This window comes from Platichthys flesus, chromosome 8, assembly GCF_949316205.1.
Source record: "Platichthys flesus chromosome 8, fPlaFle2.1, whole genome shotgun sequence".
Taxonomy (NCBI): Eukaryota; Metazoa; Chordata; class Actinopteri; order Pleuronectiformes; family Pleuronectidae; genus Platichthys; species Platichthys flesus.
In genome coordinates, this window is record NC_084952.1 from 3406514 (window position 1) to 3424385 (window position 17872).

General features: G+C 43.0%; 1 protein-coding gene across 1 annotated transcript; it reads right to left on the reverse strand.

Annotated features, from left to right (window-relative positions):
- Positions 1–2743: 2743 nt before the first annotated feature.
- lbx2 (ladybird homeobox 2) lies at positions 2744–5066 on the reverse strand. Its single transcript, XM_062394033.1, has 2 exons — positions 4423–5066; positions 2744–3856 (listed from the first exon to the last, which is right to left on the reverse strand). The coding sequence occupies exons 1-2, from the start codon at positions 4745–4747 to the stop codon at positions 3399–3401; spliced, it is 783 nt and encodes a 260-aa protein (XP_062250017.1). The 5' UTR covers positions 4748–5066; the 3' UTR covers positions 2744–3398.
- Between the last annotated feature and the right edge of the window lie 12806 nt (positions 5067–17872).

Below are 17872 nucleotides of genomic sequence, written 5' to 3' on the forward strand. Positions count from 1 at the left end.
AGGGGGAGGGGGAGCTGGAGGAGGTGCTGAGCTTTGATGTGAGTGAAAGGAAGGACTGGTAACCTGACAGGAGCTTATACTCGACTGTACACAAGCCTTGTATCATATTCTGTGTCCACGCTCTCTCGCTAAGTAGCAGCAGATTCACTTTCATGATTCAGCTGCATGTAACTCAGTCGTAAAGAAAATAGCTTTTAGACACTATACACAAATATAGTGGATTGTTAACATTTAGATAATATTGTGTATAATCCCTCTGACATCAGGGCCTTCAGGTGTCTTAAAGGTCAAAGGTTAGAAATACTATTTAGATCTTTATCAGGGAAAAAACTGTTTTTGATTTCAATGCACACAGATCAATAACCTGGAAGAAGAAGGCAGCAGTGGACTAACTACACAAAAAGGAGGGTATGTGTTGTTAAATCCTATTTTCCTGATGACCTTGATAATATCTGGAAGGTAGCTGAACCTTTTCTTTTTAAATCAGGCCCCTGTGGCCAATGTTTCTGAATGAATATTAATACATCCTCCATGACAAGCTGCACGGCAGCAGCATATACACACAGGCACATGCAAATTACATCCAGGCTGAAAAAGCCTGAGCACGTCCCCGCAGGGCACGTAGATGATGAGCCCTAAGATTTGAGGGCTCTTGCTTAGTGTTTCTCTCTCTCTGCACCTTCAGGGCTTTAATTCCCCTCATTACAATACATAGAAAAGTGTGCATGTGAATGTGGCACCAAACAGACAGCCATTAAAGTGTGATTATTTTAATCCAGCTGTTGAATTTAATGTTGACAATAACACTGATCGGCTGCTACTGTAATAATAACGTGTTATTATATTAAAACTGACCACCATGCCATATATTCTTCCCTTTAAAATGAAAACCCCCTAAAGTATCATAACATATTGCTGTTGGTAAAGATGGTGGCACCATGAGAGAAGGTCCCGTGTGTCTCCCACAGAGTGATGCTCTTCTTTATGAGCGCCTACAGTTTTATCAGCGGGTTTAGGGCTGAGGACTTAAACCCATTTGTTCTCCGACTTTATTTAAAGCTCCGTCCTGTGTGTTGTTCCTCCTGCCAGTCCTGAGTGGCTCCACAGTAAAAGGCCTACTTGACTTTTCAACCTCCACGATTCCACTCGATTGCTTCTATTGTGAGCGCCAGCCTGCTCTGTGTCTCACCAGGGGAACCGGGGAACAAGCTCCAGCTCCAGCAGTTTGAATCATTGCTACTACACTCACACATTCTCAAATTCAGTTTAATTGTATATTTTTTTAATTTTAAGTGGATTGAAGAAGGAATTTAATTAGATTCCACTTCATTTTGAAAAACCAAATATTCCTATAATTTCTTTGAATCATCAGTAATTATTATTTGATTTTAAACATGTTTAAGGTGTAAATACAGAACAGTGCAGTCTGCAGTACATCAGACATCACAATGCAAACGCCTCCAAATTTACTTCAAGAACAGGAATCCCCTTTCCTCTGCCCCATAGAAATTATTATTAATATTAAGGTTATTTTAATTATTTTAAATAAAACATTTAAAGCTGAAAAACGTGAATTAACCAATATATTTCCTGGAATTTCATAATGTCAACTGCTTCAGTTAATGTCTGTTAAACTTTTAAATTCTCGAAAGAATAGAGCATGATTTGTTAATTACTTTAGTGAACGATATATATTTCATTCGAGGAAGCAATTAAGAGAAATATAAAAACAAATGAAATACATTATAAATCCGGTTGTTTATATTGAACACCAGTGAAAGTCCTAATTGATTTCGAATTAAATAACATTTGATCGTTTAGTCTCTCGCTCACACACACGCACACACTCAGCCACACACACACACACACACACACACACACAAACCAACACACACGCACACAACAAACTCTTGATCCCTGCCACAAATGGTCAGTGATGAGCAGCAGCAGCAGCACGTCGCATTTCCACTGCCTCCCCATTGAGGTTTATTCATTAGGACCATCACACGGACCCATTTGCTATTCATGGGAGACTCCTCTCTTTTTCTTTCCCCTTCTCTCCAAACAAACCCGGGTGAAGAGTGGCAGATGCGTGCCATTATTGCCCACGGCCCGGCGGAGGCTGTTTTATGTGCACCAGAGGCGGGTTAACCTAATCAATCATGTCGACTAGTTGTGTTAAAAAGACGAGTGGTCGTGCGGAGAGGCAGAGGGAGGAAGAAAACATATGGCGTGAGGGGTGGAGGACAGCTTTTCTTAACACCGCGGCCAGACCCGGACCTTCTTGTGACAAGATGTATTGAAAGGCGGCGCAGAGAATGGGAAGAAAGAAAGCGGACGGCTGCTAATTGAAGTCATGGCACTTGGAGGCTGAAAGCAGGGGTCAATTATTCAGGAGCCACTTTTTTAACCAGGCAGAGCTGGAAGCCCCTGTTTTGTTAACCTCCGAGGACAAATCCACTGGTTATTACACTCTTATAATAATCAAATGGAATATTAAAGTGACTGTATGTGGTCGAACATTCCTTTAGGTCCCAATGACACCAACACAAAACACGTAAAATCCCCTTAAAGAAAAGACTTTAAAATCCTTTTCTTATATTCTAAACATAATAATCCCAATAATCATAAAGACTCATCTGTGTGTAATCCCTCATCTTTCTACTTAAGGATTCTTAAATTCTACGAGCAATGAGCGCAGAAAAAAAAGCTTCTTTGAAATATCATATAACCTTTATTTACATAGATGCTGATTAAATAGAATGTTACAATAAAATTATCGCATAGGATGTTTGATCTATGTACAGAACTCGGGGCGCGTAAAAGTTCGCAGTCGCTGGTGCCGGCGGCGCGTCCTCGGCGCCGCGCGCAGGCCCCCGTGCTCTCACACACGTTCGCTCAGGACTGAATCATTTTAGTTTTTTTTTTACTCTTGAGGTGTGATGTGCTGAGACATCGACCCCGAGCTGTGCAGGGACAAACCAAAAAAAAAAATGGGGGTGGAGGAGGGGGGTTCATTTAAATATTTGGCAGATCCAGACAGAAGAATGCGCGTAAATGGCAAACAAACAAAAAAAATAATTGCACAACTTTCCACCAGCCCCTCCACAAAAAAATAAAAAATAAAGTAACATTAAGATGTTTACACACTTGTCAAGTCTTCCTGTACCATAACAGTTAAGTCAGTGTGTGAGTGGAGCAGATATTCCTGTTGGAAGTCCGATTAATAAATTAAAATGGAGGAAGAAAAAAAAGAAGAAGAGGAGAAAAAAACTTTCCTGAAATGTTTATATTCTCCTTTTTGTCAGTATCCGTGCAAAAGTTTGGGAAGAAAAAAATGCCCCCTTTTTTTAGTATTCTTTTTTTTCGTTGCTGTTTATGAAAACCAGACGCGACTGTCAGTCGTCCACCTCGATCTCCTCGTCGTCCTCCGAGAACTCGTCCGTGGTTTGGTCTCTGGACGAGGAGGGGGACTGCGGGAAGGCCCGGTGTCCCTGCGAGGTCGGGGAGATACTGGGTGACTCGGGGTCGCCACCCTGCGCGTCGTCAATGTTCTCCATGGTCACGAGCTTCTGCAGCGTCTGCGGAGTGATCTTCTTCAGCGACTCCACGTCCGCCTTCATCTCCTCCAGGTCCCGCTTGAGCTTGGCCCGGCGGTTCTGGAACCAGGTGATGACCTGCGCGTTGGAGAGCCCGAGCTGCTGCGCGATCTGGTCGCGGTCGGCCGGGGAGAGGTACTTCTGGTACAGGAACCTCTTCTCCAGCTCGTAGATCTGGTGGTTCGTGAAGGCCGTCCGCGACTTTCTCCTCTTCTTCGACGTCTGCCTCTGGCCGAAGGCGTTCACATGCTCGCGACCTTGGGGAAGAAAACACACACATGAGGAATGAGACAACCGCCAGGGCCACATTCACCCCCCCAGCCTGAGCCACAACAGCAGCAGCAGAGGGCCTGTTCTCGCTCCACAGGCTTTCCCCCAAACTCAAATCAAAAATATAAAATAACAACAACGACGTTCTATAAGAACTTAACTAAATCATAGTATTTACTGGAGAATTTGTTTTCACACTATAAACCAAGAATTTGACCAAATACCTGCATTTTTAGGTAAATATTATTTTTACAGTGGATCAAAATATACAATACGCACGAGCCATTTAGCTTAATATGTCAGTCTGTGGCTCTCCCAGCTGATTGGCTCTTTCACACCATGCAAACTGGTGTATTAGCCACAGTTTGTGGTTCATGCGTAAATGTTGCCTTTTCGTTTCACACTCATGCAGCTGCCCTCGCATGCCCACACTATCGAGTCAAAACAAGCCCAGCTCGCAGTGATCGTGGCAACTTCCCTCCATCAGAAAAATGCTGTAAAAGTTTCTGCATCCTTCTTAAAATACGTATTTGGTGTGTAAACGGGTTTTTACCTTCTGCTGCCTGGATCACGCTGACTTCCAGACCCTTAAACGTTTTGCTGGCCAACTCCTCCAGCGCGCACAGCGGCGAGGAGGGAGTGGTGATCCCGTTTCTCCCCGAGTTAGAGCCCGAGACTTTCTCCAGCACTCTCGGTGGACGGATACTCGCCACCGACTTCTTTACCGACGGTTTGTTAAGGATATCCTCGATGCTGAACGGCGTCAGCGGCTTGTTAGAGTTGGCCGGTGGCGGCAGCTGGTCCAGGGGAGCCCGTCTCCTCTCCTCGCTGCTGGACTGCAACACAGAACCTGCCTTCATGTCTTTACTAGAGGTCATCGCAGTCCCCGAACAATCGCTGCTTTCGCAAAGTTGATTATTTCATTCAAATGGTCGTTTTACGCGTCCACACGTGTGTCCTCCGCCGCTCGAGCAACTCCCCTAAATGTCGCCTCTTAAAGCCGAGCGCTGCAACTTAGTTCGCCTGAGACTTTTCCTCCAAAACAACCATGCTTCTGGTGGAGTTGCAAACGGCAACCGCTCTGTAGCTGTTCCCCTCAGAGATCCGCAGTCCCTCTGCCAAGCTCCATGTGGATCTTTAGGAAGTAGCGGACTGGAGGGGGTGAATCCCTGCAAGGAGAAAAAAGCTGTCGCGAGCAGCGAGAAAAAGAAAGCGACTGCTAACGAGTTATTGTTGATTGGGCGAAGTTCAATTAGAGAAACACTACACTCCTTGCTGACCCGCTGCTGCGTCTTAAAGGGCCGGACCATAATAACTAATTGGACGTGGGGAATAGGAGGAGTCTGTCGCTGCCGAGGAGAGAGATGCCCCCGAAATGTTTATGCATCTGTTTCCCTCTGCTGGTCTGTTCTTCCAGAAAGGAAGAGTCGATGCCCATTAGAATTCTGCCAGCAGCATTATGCTAAAGTTTGGAGGGACACCGAGCCAACAATGGTCTCCAGCCGTGATATCCATTTAGTCATTTAGCTGCGTAATTACGCACAGGGCGTTATGCGTAATGTGCGCATTAGACACCGTGTTGCACGGGGATTTGGCTTTAAAGTCACAATGAGACAATTTAAGGAAGGGATTTTTGAAGTTTATTCAAAAAATACTTACACATATTTACAAATGGACAGAAAAAAAATAATCCAGTTTAATCCATTGTTCCACGTGGCAGGTGGTGGATTTTATTCTTTGCAAAAATTATATACTTTAAAGGTAGACATGAAATAACTCTCATTTGTCTGACTGAACTAGTTTTATATTATTTACAGTCCTTCCTTTGTTCACACCGTTTGTTGTCGTTTGTCCTTTTTTTTTCTTGGTAATTTATCCGTGCGTCAATATGAGCCTGCAGGTAAACCCCCGAGTTCCAGTGTAATTTAATCGCCAGCGTGAAACGAGCGTCTAATAAAGGTGACGCCGAGCTGTGCCTCAGACTCTGAGGACGGAGGATTGTGAATTTAACATTTTATTTTTCCTTTCTGGGAGGGGGGAGTGTATTGATGTTGGGAGACAGGAGTGGATGGAGCTGGACACCGAGCAGAGCCGCAGGTACGTCCGCTCAGAGGAAACACCTTGTTTTGTTTTAAGCTTGTAAAAATGTAACGCATCGGACAGCTCGTGCCACTTGGGCATAGATTCGTTTAAATGCTTGTTTCGAGGTGATGCGTGATCTGCAGACAGAACGAAATGTGCGTTGTACCTTTTATACGAGTAAAGGATCATAAAGAAAGCTGTAAAAAATATTTAATGCTTGATTAAAACGTCATTACATAAAATAAAAAATACCACAACAAATACGCAGGTTTATGTAAAATGGAACAAAGGCTTCTCTTGATACGTTACCTAAATTAAATATATATATATATATTATAACATTCCTGCAGCTGAATGCTTATCTACGTGCCAGCTGCTTCCACGTGCCAGAGGTTGAATAAAACAATAAAAATGTAGTCCCTTTTTTAAAAGATTTTTTTTGTCGAAGCACAATCAGATTATTTCGACACGTTTGGATGAAACCTGGCGCCCTCGAAGCCACTGCGGACACTCCTGTGCCAACAGCAGCATATGGTGACATTGGTTTAGGGACAGAGTTATAAAACAGCAGGAAATTCTATTAGCTGCCTTGGAGGTCCACCCTTTGTGGCTGCTTTGAATATATTCTCTCCATAACGAGCAGCAGTTTGCGGGGAGTAAATCCAGTTTGGGGATTTGGACAGGAGCGTGCATGCGTTTTCTGGAGGAGTGCAGGTAGCAGAACGTTCAGGCTGAGGCAGCTTATTAATATCACACTGATTCTGATTCACTGTGACATTTAGGACTTGCATATGAGATCAGTTTCAAGCTTAAAACGTCTAAAATGCAGGATACAATGGTTTGATTATTATTATTATTTAGCACTCAGAGAAATACGGTGGTTTTGTTTTATAGAAAGACCAGAAATCAGTTTAGATATAGATGTTCTCTACTCGGTGATTGATGAAAATAGCAATTCTATAAACAATATTCTGATATTTTTATCGTGTTCACCACATTTTCCCTTTCAGGCCTTTTACCATCCTCACAGGTTTGAGAAAGAGGAAACAACTGTGAGGATTATTTTTCATTTCATTGGTAATTTAACCCTGTGAAAGATAAGGAACCCTGCTGCACCGTGACCCGACCTGCTGTAGATTTTTAACCCTCAAATTTAGTTTGAGCGTGAATAACCCTGAGACCCCCCACCCCCCCACCCCCTTAAAACAACACGCTTCACTGGGCTTTGAGGTCTGAAGTGAATCTGTCCCTGAAAGTTTTTTTTTCTTTCTTAATTTAAACGCTAATTAGAAGCAGAGCAGCTGACATCATCAATCACCTCTTCTGGAGGGGATTTAATTGGATGATTCGCTTTGGTTTAACCTCCAATCAGCGCCCGAGATCCTCTCTCCAGAAAGTAGCGCGTTACTCTGAGGGAATTGTTGTTTTTATTTTTTATTATAAGGCCAAATTTATCTGTGTGAGGTTGTATTTAATCAAACTTCTCTCCACTGGATTCCACTGGTCACCTTTTAACTAATCGTCTCGTGCAGCTCGATGGAATCAGAGCGAGGTGGAGACGCCCTCCCGCTAAAGGTCATCGTCTCCATCATTAATCACCACGTTAATCCACCGTGTTGCGAGCAGGAGGTGTTCACATCAGTGTGTCCAACTCATCCTGCTGCACCAGGGAAGCTGGGGACAAATACCACCACTGGAATAATGATTATACTATTAGTTTATAAAATGGAATCAGCTTCATTACGCCTCGTTCGTTTTGCACAGAAAAAAACATGTTTTTAATAATTTATTATTCATTTTCCTGTGAAATTTCGTTCTTTAAAACGTGAAACATAGTGAAAATCTCAAGTATTTAATATTTACACATTCTCTCAATGTTTATTTTTGTCTAAAATAGAAAATTTTCAATCCAAAAAATTGAAATTGTCACAGTGCTCTTTAAAAAAAAGGAAGGAAACATAGAACAGAAAAAACTGAATACACTACAAGGTCACATTCATCTCACAATGGAAAATACAGGTGATAGAAACCACAAATATCTGTTCCAGCTTTATTGATAATATTTTGAAACGAATAAAGACAAATTCAGAATTAAATAAGCATTAACGTGTTTTCAGCTCCTTTTTTTTTTAAATATTTCCATCTCTTCAGAACACGTGCTTTATTCTGTGGTTGTATATCTCTGTGTGGATGTGTCCAGGCCGTGTCGGTGGCGCAGGTCCCGTCTCCTCTCTGCTGTGAAGCGGCAGCTCTCGCAGCGCAGCGTGTCGGCCTGGATCTGGACACTAAACAGCTGTAAACGCCTCGCAGCAGAACATGATACAGGAGGAGGCTGCTCGGGGCGCGGTGGGTGTTTGTTTCCCTTCTCACAAGCCGAATGAAGCACACCGCGAGCGGCTGGTTGCTGCTGCGTCCGGGCCACAAGGACCCGGGGCCTGGAGCCGGACAGTGGGGATCTCTAAATTCATCTCCACAGCTTGGATAGAATAATATACAAATTCTAATAATAAAAGAAACAACGTCAACAAACGATGATAATAATATCTGAACATTCTGAAGCCACAAGAAATAGAAATTACATAAATATCAATAGATTTCCACATTGGATATTTTTGTCTTCTCTCGTGCGTAAAGAGGCCTTCATTCAACTCCACCCACCTGTCTCGTGTCCGTGCGTGTTTGTGTGTGCATGCGTGCGTGTGGCCTATTACCAGGCCCATATCAAACCCTACTAAAGCCTCGCAGTGTTTGACAGCCTCACCCGTGGCGCATGTTCTCTCCGAGCTGCTGGCCTCGGGCGCACGTCTCTCCTCGGCCCGAGACGCACAGGTGTTGCGTAGTCCACGCAGCGAGTTCTGATTGGTCGAGGCCTCGCATCACGTCAGCAGCCTGCTCAGACCTCGTGTGTGTCAGGAGCTGTCACACGTGGGCCTCTGCGAGGTAGAGGAGCTTTTGTTTGGATTCTGAAGAGATGAAGGTTTTGAATCAGGGAGTTAATCTGGAACCAGTAGCCTGATCTGTGTCCTTTCTGTTTTATATGTGTGGTTCTGCAAATTATAGAATATTCATATATATATATATATTATTGACCTAATCTGATGTATTTATTCTTCATGAATCAATTCATCATTCACCGGGTCAATAACATGCAAATTTCGTGGAATCCTAAAGTGAAAAAATATCTGGTTTTTAATGAGACTTACAGTCCAACACACACACTTTACTTTTCTATGTGACAAAAGAAAAACAGCTTATTTATCTGAGATGCTGCAACGAAGACATGTTTCATGTGTCATTGTTTTTGTTTGAAAAATACACATTTCTTTCTTTCAGCTCTGGCTGACACTCTTCACGATGCAGGTACTTACACAACTTAACACAATGACTGGAGCTTCTGTTAACATGAGCATGTGAGTGTTGATTCACTCACATGTGTCACAGTGTGTAAATAAATAACACAATCATGTTGGGCAACAGAGAAATATCACCAGTTGTCGCTGTCAATCACAATATATAACAAGGTTCCATAATCATGACAATAATAATAATAACACTCACATTTTTGCACTTATCTAAACAAGGTTACAAAGTGCTTTAACAAAAGATTGAAAACAAACAAACCATGTCTCGATATATAAAACCATATAAATCAATATAATTCTGGTGCATTGTGCAAACGCAGCGAGAGAAACGAAAACCAGTCTTTAAACTATAAAATAAATAATATAGATCATGAGGATTATCGATATCGATTCATTTTCGTCCCCATGATGATGATGTTATGCTAACAGCCTGATAAATGGTCCAGGCACTGTGAACCTATAGTTTCCCTCATTAGCCGAAGAGATGAATGAAGTGATGATATCTGTGGGATTGTGTTTTGTTTCCTGCTGGTCTGGAATCTGTTCTAGCAACATATCTGTGAAAAGGTTCCCAGTTCCTCCAGGTCATGGTAACTAGTATCTGGTGGATTGTGTTGCTCCACCATCACACACTCACCTCCTCTGATTGACACTAACTAAACCACAGGGATCCAGATCTGCACAGATTCACAGATTAATAACAGAAGAGTTTCTGAGCCTCTGACACCTCTGGACTCAAATCTACTGCAGACCTCTGAGTGCTATTTCGTTTTTGTTCCACAGCCTGAGGCCGCCCCCCCCCATCCTGCGCCCCTGAGTGGACTGTGGTCGTCCTTGTTCCTCTGTAATGGTCCAGCGGGGGCCATTTAACATCATAAAGAAGGACATGTGGAGGCTTAGAGCTGGATTACAGCATTAGGGCTGAATGTTTCTCCTGTTTGACTCTTGATTAGCCTCATTACTGTGAAATTAGTGCACTGACCAGAGGTGCACGGTGCGGAATCTGATACCACACTGTCAATGTATAACGTGTGTGTGTGTGTGTGTGTGTGTGCGTGTGTGCGGCCCCAAGCCAATCGTCCAAAAGAGCCACTGAAATGACCAATGACACCAAACTGAACACAAATCATCATTATGATGTGTTTGTGAATTAAAGGGTTATTACAACATTATTTTATCATTCATTTTGACCTGCAAACATTATTTAAAAAGGTAATATTGAAAAAGCTTGTTATTTTTGCAAATCAATTACAGGATTTTTTTGTTTTTTATATATTTGTACTTTTATATTTTGTTTTTTTTACAGCATCGGTTGTACGATTACGCGCACACATACACACACACACACACACATACACCCACACACAGTGCACACTGGCAAATCTATTTAAAGTTAATGATGGGAGTCTGCTGCTGAGCTGCCCTGTGATCAGAAGTGACCACAACATGAACACTGTGTCCAGCAGACTTGAGACCTTCATGACCTTAGACTCACACAGACAGACACACAAATAAAAACTGCAGTGGAATTTCCTTTCTACATATTTTCAACCAAAAGTCTGAATAGCCTATTTTGTAATATCTTCATTAAAATGTTCATGTTTGTAAATGTTGCTGTAGATTCACATGAGGGTGAATCACGTCTGCAGGACAAGTCAGGAAACTATTCTTGCTTTTACTAAATTAATATTATTTTACACCATTAAACCTGAGTGTGATGCTCTAATGTGCTGAGATTATGTCTCTGTCAAACTCACACTATACATGAGGTTAATAACACGCAGGCAAATCTCATTTTGCTGTGATAAAACTAAAAGTACAACAGATTTAAATCACGTAATGTTTGTGTTTTGTTGCAGAGAAATCCTGTTCTCATTTTATTACATTATGTGACTTAGACACTTTCAAATCAGCGATGACAAAACAAATCAAACTCTCTCTTCTCTACGTGCTCATTTGATAAACTCTCTGCTTGATCGTCTCCACGCGTATTTACATGTTGTAATTACACAAGTGAAATAAAACATTGACGTCTCACCAGCTTCTGCACGAGCGACAAGAAAAAATGTTCTTTATCGCTCATTTTCATCCATCAGTTCCACAGGTTTGAATCTGAAATGATTGAAAAAGAGAAAATCCACAAACCTAGAGCTCCCGTCAGAGGAATCATTCACCAGTGACGTTTGTAGCATCAGGGTTCTTCGTCAGCCGGCATTTTAAATACCCACAATCCACTTTGAATAAATCACGTGACGTATCCGCAATACAGAATGTATATAGATCGCAGTAGATTTAAATTTAAATGTTATTTCATAATAAAAGTTGTCTAAACAGCTGTCATAGATAGTATTGGAAGGAGTGTATTTTTTTTAGGCTGAAATCAGTATACAAAGTGCATTGATTTGTCATCATCATTTAAACACAACTGACGGACACACAAACCAACACGTAGTATTTTGTTTACAGAAGTTTCAGCTGTAGAAAGAAGTACCACAGACTCCTCTATGGCCTCCGAGGGCCCATCTTCCCATGTCACTGCACATATCTTGGCAAATGAAGACAAATGCTTGTGTGAGCACGGCCACGTTCCAGGGGAGCTCGGGCCAAATTAATCACCTGCAATTCTTTCCTTGTCCACTTGGGCGCCCGGCTGGTCCCTGGCGCGGCGGCGGCGGCGTACCAGAGGCGTAATGAGCGCCACGTCGTCGGCTGCTCTTTACGAGCCCCAGAGAAAGAAATGAGTAAGTGAAGCCACCTCTCTGGAGGGCCGTCGCTTTCTGGAGATGGTGTGGGCGCCGTGACCTCGGAGATCACCCCTCCACCGAGTCTCCTCACATCAGGATTTCATTAAGTGGTGAGCAGAGACCCCCACCACCACCACCACATTCACTCCGCTCCATCACCACCTCCTCCTCCTCCTCCTCCTCCTCCTCCTCCTTCGCTCTCTCCTGCGACACTTTGCTCCCAAACCAAATGAGGAAATAGCTCGTCTGGTCGCTGACAGGCTCCGGGTTCGGCCGTAAAAGATAAATGACCCAAAGTATTAAAGTTTAACACGTTGACAAAACCCACCTGATCTGTGGGATTAATGCAACAAAAGAAAATCCATCTGTGGAAAGAGTAGGAGGAGGAGGAGGAGGAGGAGGAGGAGGAGGGTGATGGGGACTCACAGGAGAGTAATCGCCGGGCACTGGGAAGGTCAAACAATATTTAGGATAAGTACGTAGCCCGGGCTCCGAGTCAGAGCGTTTGCGGAGGCGTACGTTTCTGACTCCAGTTCCTGGACGTCATGGTTTGCCGGCTCCGCAGACACGTATATAAAGATATCACACCAACGCGTTCACGGTGGAGACTTATGTCATCGGGTCAAACGCAGAACACAAAGAGAGCTTTGACTTAAAAATCACATTCGGATTCTGACGTCACTCCGAGCAGAGGAAAGTTGAACATAGATCAGAGGCAGGTTCATATTTAGTCTTTGTCCGATTTCAAAGTACTAAACAGGCAAATACAAATTATTATTTTCAGCCAATGAAAAATGCTTGTTACTGAAGCATGTGATTAACTCATGATCCAGATATTAAGATGCATCTCATTTGACCTTGACTCAGGATGTGAGGTCATTTCCAAACTAGGTCACGGACGTGAGTGATGTCATCGCCTCGTTGTTTCGTCCCGGATGAAGAAGTCAACGCTAATGGAGAAACTGAGTTTGTGTTATCTTCTATTTAAAGTTGAGGCTAAAGGTGATTTACATGAATCTCTATCAATACTCAGAGGAAACGACTGTGGTGGGAAAACGTCCGATGATGAGAGTTGATCCCGAGCTGCTCGTTGGTTTGGTGAGTTGTCAGCGTTTATAACTAAATTCCATTTATTACATCTCAAGTCCAAGCAAACTACATGAAAGGTGTTTTGTAAAACTGTTTCTCCTTTGTGTAATTCCTGTATGTTCATTGTATGTTCAGATGCTATTAATAGACAAAGAGCAGAGACGTCAGACTCCTCAGTTATTCTTCATTCAGACTGAAGATTTGTTCTCCCAGTGCCTCCCAGTGACTCCCACTCGCACAAGACTGCCAAAGACTCGCTGCTGCAGTTTTTTAAAAGTAACAGTATGAAACATCTCGCTGATTAAGATTTAATGTGAAAGGGAGAATCGTCTCGGTGCAGAAACCTGCTCTCACCTCAGCAGGATAAAACAAACACAGAGAGTTACTGGCTCCTTCGCAGCTAGTTTGGCTCTAATTGTGATGCAGTGCACGGGATGATGGACGCGTCCACATCGGTGAAATACAAACCCTTACACTACTCACTGGAACATGTTGGGATGTTTTTAGCCAGTTGCTAAATCATTATTATTGCCATCTATATTTCCACACAAGATTTAAATTGAGGTTGTTCTCCTCTTGGAAGAAGCTCCCTCCTCTTTTTCTTCTTCCTCAAGTATTCAAATCATAATCAAGGGCAGGAAGTTCAAAAGTAAAAGCTTTAGCCAGACGATCAAACCTGTCTTTTGTGTCTTAGAGCAATGCTAAAGCTAAAGAGGAATTTATTTAGAAATGCAGGATAATTATGAGTAAACTTTAGTAATTGTTGTTCTTTCAGGAAACCCATCTAGCAAGAGATGAAATGGCGTAAAGACTTTTCCTAATCTTTAGCACAAAGACTTTTTTTTATTTTCTCACAACATCTCCATACGTTTCCTATAAGAAAACTGTCTTTTTACTTTTCTTCTGACTTATTTCATTGAGGTATTTAAATGGAGAAGAAAACAGGAAAAATAGAAATGAAAATAAAAAAAAGAAAGATGTCGGGGAAGCATAAATACAGAGGGAATGAAAACACTCAGCGAGGTCTTGGCCCGATCCGGGTCCATAACTTACTCCGTCGCCGTGCGTTCATAAATATTCAGAATAGGTTCACACTCCGTCGCGGCCCTGAACAATGAATCCATGGAGGGAAACTCCTGATCCTCTGAGCGTCCAACGCTTTGTGTCTGGGTTTTATTTCTGTTTTTCAAAAAAATCAGGATGAAGACAGATTTGGCCTCTGGAACTAAGAGTCCAACGTTGAACTTTAAAAACCTTGTCCAGAGTCAATAAGAGGTTTGTTTAATCCCTTTGTTTGTTACAGTTCAATATGTGAAATACATAAAAGTCAAACGGATTTGTGTGATGTATGAAGAGTGTCACTCCCTCGTTCCCTGGCCTGCGTGAGTCCCGTCTGTAAGGGACATGCGAGGAGGCGTCCACCCTCGCTGCTGCTTCCCTGTTTTCCCTTACGCTTCCTTCAGCAGAACCATCTTTATACACTTCTCCACTTCATCTGTTGTGTTTTATGTTCAGCAGCACACGTCCACTCCTGCGACGCGGTGTTAGCGTGCTAATTTAGTGTTAACAGCAACTGCAACAACAAAAGAAAACTTTAAAAGTGGTTTTATTCCTGCGGTGCAGTTTTATGTCTCAAAGCGTCCAGATGTGGACGCACGTGTCTCAAGTGAACATATGGAACAGGATTTGCTCCTCTTGGGTTTTATATGTTGGAAACTCGGCTCCGCCATGTGCACTGTGTAGTTAGTATTTCCTGTAGACTGTAAATAAAGATGGACGGCATATCTCTTCTTTCTCCAGTTGTACAAAAACCAAACAACGCTATCAAACATCAATCGTCAGCCTCAGCTGTCAATCATGACGTTTCATCCTGTTTTCATAGCATCAAATAACAAGTTGAACCAAACTTACTGGAAACATTTACTGTGGAACAAACCACAATGAGATAATAACTATATTTAAAATGACAGAAAACATCTTTGAGACCCTCCGGTTTTTTATTTGTTGGTCCACGTACCATCTGACCTTTATTGCAGCCAGCCACTAGGGGGCGATGGAAATTATTTGGCTTCACTTTCGGGAAGAAGTCACGCTGTCCATCTATTTTTTAGGATACAAGGTTTTTTAATTGTCACCATGCTCAGGTAGATATCAATATATATAGGTGGATAAAATATGTTGAAACCTATGGTAATCAGCGTAAAAATAATTTCGGGGTTTGAGTTCCAGGGAAGCTGTGAATGTGAATTGTTGTTTGTCGGCCCTTTGTTGACTTGGTGCACCGTCCAGTATGAACCCAGCATCTCACCTCACCCAATTGTCACCTGGGACTGGCTCCAGCCCCCCCCCCCTCTGAGTATGAAGAGTAGATTTGCACCAACCTCTAAAGTTTGTTTTTAGTGTTGCAGGTACTTTAGGTGCATTCAAACCTGTGTGATCAGACGACCTCTAACCTCAGGTGTTTGTCGAACATCCAATCTGCATTTCCCTCTGATCCTCAAACCAGTCGACTCTACCCGGTGTCTTCCACTGGGCGGACAGTCTGTCTGCAGTGGCCACCGCCCCCCCCTCCGTGACCACATCCGCCGTAAGCAGCCGCAGTTGAAACGAGATGGAGATTATCGGGACCAAAAGCCTCCCAGCTTGTCACGGGATGCAGAGCGTATTGTACATCCACATGTATTGAACACAAACCTGTCACCGTCTGTGACAGCCCCATTCATCACGCACAAAGCCAATCCTGTCAGCGGCACAATGTGCTCCATCCACCCCCCCCCCCCACCTCCCTCCCCTCTAAGTGACAGCGTTTGAAATGAACATTAGGACACGCAGGGTGTGTATTCAAATGATTTGTTTTTCTGCCTTCCAGTGAAGCCAATTTCCACAAGCTAATAAACCTGGGAATTATTTCATCTCAGAAAGGGGGGGGGGGGGGGGCTTTCTCTCGCCGACACATCACCAGGTCCCATGGGGGGTTGCCATGGAAGTTGAGGAGTGTGTTATTTCAAAAAGTCTCGCAGGCCGAGCTGATTAGGAGCAAGAAGTAAAGAAAGTATCTGAGTTAATTAGCCAATTATCTGTAAATCCCTAGAAAAGTCCAGAAAACATCCGTAAATTCGGTCCAGTCTTTTTCCGCACTCTGTCTTTTGTCACATATGAAGAACATAGCCGGATGTCGTCCAGGTAAGACGCGTCCACAGCAACTCTAAAATGCTCGGAACATTGATGTGCGTGGTGTCACCGGGTAGAACATGAAGGACGGGAGGTATGAGTTCTTCTGAGGAAAGAACATGTGTCTGTTCACAGCACATCGACACCGGCTCTAATCAAAAGAACTTGAATCGCGTCGTCTTCACAAGTCGACATCTTTGTCTGCGTCTTCTACGTGGACGGCCAGAAACATCTTCAGCTCAATTTAAACCTTTCTAATAAGTTTTGACAAAATCCATAATGTGAAAAGTGATTTTGCATTAGCGGCTGGATGGAGACATATTTAATTTGAGAATATAAGGTAATCAAATCAATTGGGGCTGATTGATTGACTGATAGTTCCCGGTTGGACACTAAAGCAAAAGGCAAAAATTTTACGATTTCAAAATCTTGTTTGAACATTTAACTCTAGAGATCAAAAACATATTTTGGATTATATACATACATGAATAAATGTAACTTTTAATCTTAATCTTCAAACAATGGTTTGCTCTTTGTATTTTAACTACACCAACACTTTGACTTGTGCCTCCAGAGCAGCTTTCCCACTTATAACCACAATAAGTCTCGTCTGCGGTCTGTGAAATGCAACCTGTCCTGATGGCAGCTGTGTGTGAATCCTGGAACACCTCCCGTCCACGTGTGCGTGTGTTTGCCTGTGTGTGCAGGGTTGTTGTGTCCTGAGTCAGCAGAGTCTCAGTAATTACCCCCGGCTCCGGCGGCTCCAGGGCTCTTTGGTGCTGACAGGGGGGAGCATCATTTCCCGAGTGTTCCCGGGCACCGCAGACTGCAATAACTCTGCTCCACCGGCCCATCAAGCTGATCCACATCACATCTCCACACAATTGCAAACACCTAACTTGTTTAAGCCGTAAACACAAACAGCAAACTAATAACACAACTCATTGCCGTGTGCGGTCGTAATCCAATGAGGTGCCGTCTTAAATTATGTCTCTGCGTACTGAAGACGATATTGGGAAAAAGAAACATTGGTCCCAATATGTCTGCGATGAACATAATGAGTCTTTTCAATAACACGCTCATGAAGAATGTATGAATTCAGGCAGAAGTCGGGACGTCGCGGTCGACAGGCGCCGCCAAACTGTTGTGTTCACTTTGTGTCACTGTCCCGAGAAGATGAAACGATCCAAAACGTGTCGTGGACGGAGACTTCGATCGGACGTCTCATTGACGGTTAAACATCAGCTGCTGTTTGTGTGAAGACGTCTCACCTGAGAGACGTGTCCCTCGGCTCAGTGGCATCTCACTGGATAACGTCCGGGACACTGACTCCTGTCACTCATGTTTTAAAGTTGTTATATGTGTAGATGTTAAGATCATCTTGTTTCCTGCAGAACGTCAGTGTTTATTGAAATTTAAACCATTCAACTGAGTTTTGCACATAATTTAACATCTTAACCCGACTTCTGTCACTCACTAAAACAACAAATCAACACATTTAATAACTTCCACCTACACATATATAGGAATCAATATAATATAGTAGTTGAAAAAC

Bases quoted from the DNA above. Each gene is read 5' to 3' on its own strand.
- lbx2 (XM_062394033.1), bottom strand. From the start codon at position 4,747: ATGACCTCTAGTAAAGACATGAAGGCAGGTTCTGTGTTGCAGTCCAGC. The intron at 3,857-4,422 runs GTAAAAACCCGT...TTCTTCCCCAAG, and splicing joins CGTGATCCAGGCAGCAGAAG to GTCGCGAGCATGTGAACGCC.